The 9,274-nt window shown below is 60.4% G+C and overlaps 2 protein-coding genes across 4 annotated transcripts in view; one reads left to right on the top strand and one right to left on the bottom strand.

Annotated features, from left to right (window-relative positions):
• Positions 1–372: 372 nt before the first annotated feature.
• On the top strand, positions 373–8,555 carry RPAIN (RPA interacting protein). Of its 3 annotated transcripts, XM_040629861.1 has the most exons (7): positions 373–523; positions 1,971–2,141; positions 3,123–3,183; positions 5,065–5,176; positions 5,307–5,370; positions 6,337–6,477; positions 8,413–8,555. In XM_040629861.1, exons 1-7 carry the CDS (start codon positions 443–445, stop codon positions 8,440–8,442), a joined length of 660 nt encoding a protein of 219 aa, XP_040485795.1. In that variant the 5' UTR covers positions 373–442; the 3' UTR covers positions 8,443–8,555. The 3 variants fall into 3 exon arrangements, 2 of the variants coding, with proteins under 2 accessions (XP_040485795.1, XP_040485796.1); XR_005834723.1 differs by lacking the exon at positions 8,413–8,555 and having other exon boundaries at positions 5,065–5,209; positions 6,337–6,415; XM_040629862.1 differs by lacking the exons at positions 5,307–5,370; positions 8,413–8,555.
• Positions 8,556–8,612: 57 nt separating this feature from the next.
• LOC103660435 (complement C1q binding protein) overlaps positions 8,613–9,274 on the bottom strand; it is a 4,833-nt gene continuing 4,171 nt past the window's right edge. The window contains exons 5-6 of the mRNA XM_040629854.1: positions 9,071–9,193; positions 8,613–8,985 (exon numbers count right to left, since the gene is read on the bottom strand). Coding sequence (XP_040485788.1) covers positions 8,836–8,985; positions 9,071–9,193 — 273 coding nt within the window. The 3' untranslated portion in view covers positions 8,613–8,835. The remainder of the gene's footprint in view (positions 8,986–9,070; positions 9,194–9,274) is intronic.

The following is a 9,274-nucleotide window of genomic DNA, read 5'->3' as shown; positions in this document are numbered from 1 at the left end:
GCGCCCCGGCCAATCAGCGAGCGGACAGCACGGAAGCACGCGGGCTGCGGGGGCGGGGCTCTGGGGGCGGGGCGAAAGGGAGGACCGGCCCTCAGGCGGGGCCGTCCCTGCGGAAAGGCCAGCCCCCCGAGGGACAGCCTGAGACCTGCGTCTCTGATTGCTGCTTGGACACGTCCGTCTGGCTAAGCCTAGACGTCCGAAACCTTCCCTCAAAACTCACCTCTCTTAGTCCAGGTTGGGTTGACCTCACAAATGCCACTACGGCCCCGCATCCTCGGGGGTCGCCCCAATCTGTCTCTGCGCGGGGCCGGCTGGTGGGACGGCCCCTCCCAGAACGCCCCGCGGGCTGGGCACGGGGAGCGCCCGGAAACTACAACTCCCAGGATTCTGCGAGCCCTAGGGGGCGGGGCTTCCTGGCGGCGGCGGCGCCTGCGGAGAAGAGATGGCCGAGGCGCCGGGCTCGGGGCGCCGCGCGCTGTACAAAGCGGTGGGCTCACCGCCATGGAAAGAGGCTTTCCGGCAGGTGGGCGTGGGGTTTGGGAAGCCTCGGCTGGGTCGTCGTCACTCCCCTTATCCGCCCGGGCCGCCGCCGTCCCGCGTGCCGGGCGAGGCAGGTGCTGGAGCGCCGGGCGGCGGCGGCCCCGCAGCGGGACCGGGCGGGACCCGGACCGGACCGGGCGCTGCGGGAGCTTCTGGGCCCTCCGTGCGGGGTCGTGGCGAGCCGGCCCAGTCCCTGCACGTCGCGAGTGCACCTGTGCGCACCTACCACCCACTGGTGTCGGGGCGGGGGCGCTCGGCTTGCTTCCCTCCTGCGAACGGGAAGTTCTGCTCCAGACAGGAGGTGATGTCTATTTCCAACTGAGTCTCAGTGGCAGCGCGCCCCTACGTCACTTCTGACCTTTTCTGACATCAGCGGGGTTCCTGTGAGACGGCCCACCTTTCCAGGAATCTCCGAAGGGGCCGGCGTGTGTATCCCCCATCGGAGAACAATCCGATGCTTGGAATGACCGCCCACAGCAGGGGCTTCCCAGCCTGGGCTCTTGACATCCGAGGCAGACAGGTCTTCGGTGTTGGGGCCGCTGTTCTCCGCATTGTGGAAAGCTTAGCAGCATCCCGGGTCTCTACCCACTAGATGCCAGGAGCCCTACAACTGAAGTGACAACAGAAAGGGTCTCCAGGCATTGCCACATGTCCCAGGAGGGATGACATTGCCCCAAGCGGAGGAACGCTGTACAGGAAAGCGGCTCCTGTTGCCGTATCTAGAGCACCAGGAACGTGGGTGGGACCCAAACGTCTTATCAAAGCTCAGCGAATGCTGAGCTGTTATGACCAGTTATGAAGGACGCTGTCACTGAAGGCTGCCTATGAAATATGGTGATCTGGGGGCGCCTGGGCGGCGCAGTCCGTTGAGCATCGACTCTGCTTGATTTCGGCTCAGGTCATGATCTCAGGACCATGAGATCAAGCCCCCCATCGGGCTCATGCTCAGCATTCTTTCCCGGTCCCTCTCCTTCTTCCTCTGCTGCTCCCCCACCTCACGGTCTCTCTCTCTCTCTCTCTCAAATAATAAATAAAATCTGAATGTGCTGATTGGAATACAAAAATCATGATAATTTCACCTGTCTGTGGATAAGGACTGGACAGAAATATGCAAAAATAACAATAATTAGAGTTATAGTTGAAATTTTTTGTCTATAAATTTCTGTTAATGACTTAACACCTAGTCTAAGAAAAAGAAAATTCTTTTTTAGAGAGAGAGAGTGCATGTGTCTGGGGGGAGGGAAGGGCAGAGGCAGAGGGAGAAGTGGACTCCCCGCTGAGCAGGGAGCCCAATGTGGGACTCGACCCCAAGACCCCGGGATTGTGACCTGAGCTGAAGGTAGATGCCTCACCGACTGAGCCACCCAGGCGCCCCTATGGATTTTTTTTTTTTTTTAACCGGACTCGCTCCCTGTCTTTCTCCTTCTAAGGGATGCCTGGAGAGAATGAGAAACAGCCGTGACAGGCTTCTCAACAGATACCGCCAGGCCGGAGGCAGTGTGCCAAGGAGAGCTCAGAGCAGCCTGCTGGTGCAGGAGGTGATGGAGGAAGAGTGGAGCGCTCTGCAGTCCGTGGACAGCTGTCCGGAGGGCTTGTCCCAGGTCAGGCTGGGATATGTGTTTCTGGGGAGGGTGCTACGGCACCAGGAGGGTCCTGTGTCCCCAAGTCCTCCGAACCCATCCACCCTCCAGCCCCCAGTCAGGATTCCAGCTGCCTTGAACCCAGGCTCTTCGATCTTTAAGGTTAGACTCTTCTAGACTCATGGTTCGTAAATACCGGACTCTACCAATTTGCTGTGTCATCGCATTTTAGGAAACTAGAAAGAAGGATGTGTTACCCTGGGCTCCCCTGCTGGAAATTTTGATTCAGCAGAGATGGGCTACCAGTCTCTCTCGAAGAGGGAGTCCGAGAGTTCTACGATTCTTATCTCGCCCCAGTCGGGGGCTGGATGTGGATCGGAAACCGTTTACCTTGCACCAGGATGAGCCCTGGCTTGGACGTCAGTACTTCTGGAATTCTGACCCCGGTTTTGCTTGAACCCTTCACTGTCCTGTGCCTCTGAGCTTTGCTTTCATGTTTGTACGATGAAGAAGAGAGCGTGGTCAGCACAGTGAGGACGATATAGGAAAACCTTGGCAAACTCTCTGAAAACATCAGTGCCGTCTGTAGTCATGACGCATTATCGGTGCCTCTCGTGTGTCCCAGCGCGGGCCGGGCGTCTGGGTTACGTAGTCCTACTTAGTGCTCACAAGAGCTCTTCCAGGTCCGTTCCCGCTTCCCAGAGGCCCCAAGTGAGGCTTATGGGGTTAGGAACTCCCCAGAAGTTCCAGAGCTTTAGCAGAACAAGTATTTACCTGCTGCCCTCTACCCTCTCCCCCAAATTTGGGGCCCTTATTTTGTTACTGGGTGGTTTAATCATTTGTTGATGACTTCTCAGCCGGTTCCATTAGCACATTGTCAGCATAGCCTACAGAAGGGTCGGACTGATGTGCTCAGTTAACTCGGAGTTCTTCAAGCCAGCCTCCCGGGCCTCAGTCACTGTGGGACTTGCTGGCTGATTGAAACTCCCCTTTCTCTTGCAGCTGGAGGAGCTGCTGGACCTGGCTGTGCTCGAGGAAATCCAGCAGGAGCTGGCTGAACAAGGTGACCTCCGGGAGGGTCTTTCTGCCTGCGTCTGGCCACTCTGGCGCTGAGGGCTTTTCAAAGCAGAATTCGTTCTTAACTGCCCCCCTCTGCGCCCAGCTCCAGGCGGGTGTCAGAAGTACCTGCTTTTACTCCGAAGTCTTGGCGGTCTGTCTTCCCGAGAACGAGTCTTTTGTGCCTGGGCCTGGTGCTCGGTTCCGTGCCATCGCTCCGTGCTATGGCTTTCCCCTGGTGACAGCTGACCAGCTAGCATGAGACAGAGGACAGGGGCGCAGGCGGCATTGCGAGCGGTGGGCCGAGAAGCCGCCTCGGTGTGGCGGGTCCGGGTCCCATGTTTATTCTGTCCCCGGTTCCTCTCTGTTAATAGCTGGATAGCAGTCCTGTCACCTTACAGGACACAGTCGCGATCAGACCTCTCGCGTCACCTAATGGCAGTGCCTTCTGTTGTGGCCCAGTCCCTGGGGCGGCGCTTGTGCGTGGCGGGCAGAGTCCAGCACCCGTGTCACGGAGCCCTGTCAGGCCCCGGCTTCGTGTTTCTTGCCTGTCAGAGAGGTCGCAGGGCTGCCCCCAAGTCTGTAGGCTGACTGGCACGTGGAGAAGGGTCGGAGCAGGGCCACTAAGCGGCGGCTGCCCCAGGAGATGGCAGAGGTCAGTGTTGGGCTGGAGCACGAAGACGCCCTTCTGGGCTGTGCGGCTGCAGTTGGGGCGGCGGGCAGAGCCCCCGTTTCCTCCGCTCCAAGGGGAGACGGAGAGAGTGGCGAAGTGCGTCCGTGTGAAGGGTTTGAAACAGCCCCAGACACGTCGTCCGTGCTCTGCAAGTGAGCGTCGCCACGGCTGGCACCATCCACTCGGGCCAGACCACAGATCCCTGCGCTTTAGTTGTCTGTTTTTCCTTCTTAAATTTATGTTTATTTATTGAAGCAATCTTCACCCCCAACGTGGGGCTTGAACTCATGACCCCAAGATAAGTCACAGGTTCTTCCGACGGAGCAGCCAGGCGCCCCACACCTTTTTATTGTCCCTTAATCTTCACCTACAATGCCCATCTTGTGGTGGGACATGGGACTCACTACATATCTGGGGTGTCTTTAGCTAAGAAGTCTGAGCGGTTATGAGGTCCTGTGTTTGGCCATAGGCGGTCATTAGGAACACTCTAGAACAGGGCTGGCAAACTTTCTGGGGAGGGCCTGGTCGTAAATGTTTTGGGCTCTGTGATCCATACGGTCTCCGTGGCAGGACGTCGGTCCTGCTCGGTGTGAAAATGCCCGTAGGCTCCTGGGCACGGCTGCCTTCCAGTAGGACTCGATTTAGAAGATCGCAGGTGGGCTGCTGTGGCCTGTGGGCTGTGGTTGGCTGACCCTGTCGTGTAGACTGTGAGCTCACGCAGTGCAGGGACCTGTCTTTTCCGCGTCTGTCCCTCTTTCCTGCCACGTCCTCGGCGTGGTTGTGTGCTCCCTGCATGAACGAACACGGATTGTGAACAACGCGGACTGAGCGTACGGACGTTGGGGAACAGATGGCTTTAAATTCAGCACTTAGTGCCCAGTCAGGGTCCGCTCTCTCCAGCAGCCCCCAGAGCCCACCCAATACGCTCTGGCTGTGCTCCCGTCGCCTCCGGGGATGCGTGTGAACGTTGTCCCCTTGGCCCTTAGCCCCAGCGCTGCCCGTCTTGCGCCCCCCCCCCCAACACACACACACACGCCAGGCGAGAGGGGAGGGAGCCAACAAGACGAAGCCTGTTAGAGCAGTAAACATCTTGTGACGGGTGGCGGGATTTCGCCTGGATTCTTCGCTGGTGAGGGTGGGGCTTGGCGAGCAGGACAGGCGGCGGGGCCCAAGGATGGAGGCGCAGGCTCGCTGCAGCTGCCCTGTGCCCCGCAGAATGGTGCATCCTGAGCGAGTACGAGAAGAGCCTGCAGTTCGATGAGAAGTGTCTCAGCGTCATGCTGGCTGAGTGGGAAGCAAACCCCCTCATCTGCCCTGTGTGCACAAAGTAAGAGACTCCAAACCCCTTTCGGCATTACGGGTGAGTGGCTTTTCCCCCACTCCTGTGGCTGTCCGGAAAGGTTTGGGGGTCCCGGGGTGCTGGCCCCAGCACGTGGCGATCCCAGCTCTGCCTGCAGGTCCAACCTGAGAGTGTCAGGAGGCGTGGTCGCGTGTCCGTGTGGCCTGTACCTCTCCTCGCACGTGAGTGTCCCACGCACACATCCCGTGACGCCCTTCCCACGTGTGTCTGCTCGCTGGAGGCCCCTTCGTTGGAGCCAGAGCCGATGGTGCGCGTTTGCTCCGGCGGCACAGCCAGCTCCGCCGGTGTCTGGAGAGCGGCCGCGGTGCCCCGGGGGCCGGCCCAGAGATGGGCGCGCACTGCGGCTGCCCCCGTTTGCTCCCCGCCACGGAGCGCACGCGTGCGCAAGACCGGACAGAGGAGAGCTGGCAGCACTCGTGTCCGGCCTTCCGTTCACAGCTGCCACGTGGGAAGATGCAACCGTATTCAGGGGCCCTAAGATACGGAAGGCGCCCCCTTACCTGGCGAGATGGGGACTGAAAGTTTGCCATTTAACTCTCTGCTTCACACGCACCCTGTGAGCCGGGCCCCGAGCGGGGCTCTGCTGTCCGGCGCGCATCCTCTGCCAGCCCCGGCGGGCGCCGTCTGCCTTCCCGGGTCTGTTCGTGTAAAGTGCGCCCTGAGCCCACGGCAGACGCAGGGTTTTGTCCTCTCCATCCTTGACGTAACTCAACAGCACTTTTCTTCTTTAAACCACTCCCTTTTTGAGTATTTCCGAACCGTTCCATTCCTTATCGTTGAAAAAAGGAAAAGAAAACGTTTCCGTTCTCTGCATCGAGTCGCAGAACGTGTATGATGGACGGTTCAGGGAGCGCAGCCCATCTGGGCCCCGCGGTGCTGGCTCCCGGGAGGCGGTGGCCCGGGCGCTCCTGGTGCTGCTCGTGCAGGAGCCCGGGTTGGGGGGGCAGGGGTCACCTGGGGGGCACTGAGGTGGGGGAGGCCGGGGTGTCCGTGCCATCGGGAGCCACGCAAAACTGGGCCAGCCCAGCGAGCCAGCGTGGCGGTGGTCAGCTGAGGAATCGGGATTTTCGCGCCGTGGACTCGGAGGTGACGGGGTCAGGTCATAGCTTAACGTCTTTGTTTGCTAGTCTCCGGAGTTGACGGAGCCGAAGCTTCGGGCCTGTTTAGAGGACAGCATGAACGAGCACAGCGCACACTGTCCCCACACGCCTGCGTTTTCGGTCACAGATGGGACGGAAGAAAAGCCCAGTCTTCTCATGAGCTGCGTGGTAAGCCTCCCGTGGGACCCAGCGTCGGGGTGGCCCGCGCTGGGCCTTGTTCCCCCCCCACCCCCGGCAGGAATCCCACAAAGGGTAGGTGCTCCTCTGCTTTCTTTTTACGTTACTGTGTTCTTCTGAAACGGGTAGATGCTCATAAATGCCCTTTAGTCCCTGGAATTTACCTGCGTCGGAGAGTGGAGGTAACGCGTCACATAAACCAAGGGGCCGGTCCTCACCCGGAGCGCAGGGACGGCGGGAGCGCGGGCGGGCGTGGGGAGGCCCAGCTGCCTCCTGCTCTCGTGTGGTGGGCAGTGCTGCTCAGACCCAGCCGATAGGTCACGCTCATGCAACCCAGAGAGCCCATGCTGGTGCGGGTCTGGCCGGAGGAAACAGGACAGCGTGGGGTCGCGGAGGAATCGAGGGCCGCAGCCGCCGGACGGCTGGACGGTGGGCCAGGAGGCGGTGGGACTGCCTGAGTGCCGCGGGCCCGGCTGTGGGGGCAGCAGGCAGATGCCATCAGAGCGGGCGCTGGAGGTCTCTGCCGTTTCCTGCTCCAGGCGGAGCCTCGGTGGAGGGACCCTGCCGGCCTTCTGGTGGGGGAAGGGGGCGCGCTGGGTGGAGTTTAGGGAACAGGCGGACACCCTCTCTGCTCCCGCCGTCCAGAACCGCCAGCAGACCCTCCAATACGCAGGTGTCTTCGGCTGCAGACTTGCTCCCGCAGCTCTGGGTCTGAAAGGCCTTCGGCTCCATCCAGGTGGCTCTGGGAGGATTCGCACCCATGTGTAGTGAGCATTGCTGGGTGCCAAGTCATGAAGGGCCTGACTTCTCTCCCTGGGCTTCCCCTGTGTCTGATGCCGTGTGCCCACAACACTGTGACAGTGACCCGTCCGTGTTGTCCTGGCGGCAAGATCACACCTTGGTGCTCCCAGCCCTCAGCCCAGCGGCGGGTCCCTCATGTGTGTGCAGACGGGAGTTGAGGTGGGGGGTCAGTGGAAGGCACAGGTCTGGCGGCTTCGGCGTCTGCCTCCTTGCTGAGAGCGACAGGGGCACCGTCTGCAGAGCGCAGGGCCAGAGTCCAGACCCGGTGCTGGCGGGATGGGAAGTGGAGGCTTGCCCGGCTGCTGGGCACGGTGGTTACAGGCCTCAGTCCCGGGGTTCACTCCCGACTGTCCAGGCCCGGCGTCTCTGAGCAGAGGGAAGCCAGGTGGAGGCACAGCGGGGTTGGCCGCACTGGCTCCCGGGGGTGCAGGGAGACCGCCGGGGGGGGGGAACGCAGGGGGTCACGGCGAATACGAGACAGGAGTGAGGGAGGACAGTCATGTCTGTTGCTGTCCAGGGTCACCACCCTGGAGCTCAAGTCACTAGGCTTCTAGATTCACTTAGGGGACTTCAGGACAGCCGGGGTCGGGTGGCAGGGGTTCAGCCTGGACGTGGAGGGGTAGGTGTGGGTTAGACGGTAACGCACAGCCACGAGCACGTGGCACGTGTGAGGTGTGGTCATGGGACAGAGTGTGCCAGGCTGCCAGAAAGCCAGGGGTATCATCCGTGCGAGTGTCAGGGGTTCCTCAGCGTGGTGGTGGGGCCGAGCGAGACCGCTCTGTGCTCCAACGCTCACTGATCGCGAGGGGAGGCCCAGGAAAGCGAGCCGGCACAAGGGGGCCCTGGATCCTGCCTGCAGTGGGCATGCCCCAGTCTTGGGTTCAATGAGAGCCTCACCTCCCTGCGAGGCTGTGGAAGCCACCAGCCGCCCGTGTCCTGAGCGGGAGGGGGTTTGGAGTCCATGTCTCATCTGAGCTCCAGGCGCCCATGCCGCTGTCCTGGGGCTGCCGGAGGGACTCCCGAGTGCAGACGCCCACCGAGCAGCGCCGTGGGTCCGTACTGATGGACCTGAACCGTATACGGAGAGGATGTTCGTGACCGGAACTGTTCTCTGTTTACATCCAGGTGTGCGATACGTGGGCTGTGATCGTCTAGAGCCGGCCTCCGCTCCTCGTTCTGGGGGACACGACGCGCTCGTCTGAGACCGGGCCTTGTAAATACCAGCCTTTAATTTATAACTTATTTCATATTAAAATTTTCAAACTCTCTGCTCTTGGTGTGTTGTGATGTAGGCTGAAGGGGGAGAATAGGGAAGACACAGCACCTTGGAGGAGATAAACCAATTTTATTGTCCATCATTACGTTATACAAAAATCTCGGAGCAAACAGAGTTGTAGGGAAGCAATAAACAAAGAGTAAAGAGAGGGCAACGGAAATAATTTAAATCTGAATCATTCTCCATGATAGCAGGAAGGAAACCACCTCCGAGCACGTGTGCGTCGGCTTCGGACAGGCCTGTTCCCGGCCCAAGGCCGGCGTCGGTCTGTCCTACTGAGTCTTGACAAAACCTTTGAGGTCCTCGAGGAAAGCGATGTACTCCTGATGCTCCAGGGCCGTGCTGAGCTCCACCAGCTCATCGGCAAACGTGTTATCCACCCCGCGGTCGGCCAGGAAATCCATCAGGTGGTCGTACAAGGCCTGGGAGGACAGACGGCCCTTTCTAGTCCCAGGCCGCTCCCCCGCCCGGCGCCGAGCCCCCCACCCACCCCCTGCCCGCACTCACCCAGTCCAGCGAGTCGGTGTTGAGCGTGTAGTTCGTGTCCTTCCACTCAGACTCGCTGACGGACTGAAAACTCACCTCCCTGATGGAGAAAATGTCGCTTTCCTCCTCTTCCTCTTGCCCGACCTGAGAAGAGACGGGGTTTGGGGGAAGTGCAACCTTTCCCAGGACAAGCCGGACTACTTATAACTGCAAACGCCCCAGATT

The sequence above is a fragment of the Ursus maritimus genome, unplaced genomic scaffold, assembly GCF_017311325.1.
Source record: "Ursus maritimus isolate PB19 unplaced genomic scaffold, ASM1731132v1 scaffold_14, whole genome shotgun sequence".
NCBI lineage: Eukaryota > Metazoa > Chordata > Mammalia > Carnivora > Ursidae > Ursus > Ursus maritimus.
The sequence above is the reverse complement of the archived record's forward strand: the minus strand, read 5'-3'. Positions and strand labels throughout refer to the sequence as shown.

Coding starts and splice junctions, on each gene's coding strand:
- RPAIN (XM_040629861.1), top strand. CDS start 443: ATGGCCGAGGCGCCGGGCTCGGGGCGCCGCGCGCTGTACAAAGCGGTG. Junction 2,142..3,122: donor GTCCGGAGGGCTTGTCCCAG/GTCAGGCTGGGA, acceptor TTTCTCTTGCAG/CTGGAGGAGCTGCTGGACCT. Junction 3,184..5,064: donor GCAGGAGCTGGCTGAACAAG/GTGACCTCCGGG, acceptor TGTGCCCCGCAG/AATGGTGCATCCTGAGCGAG.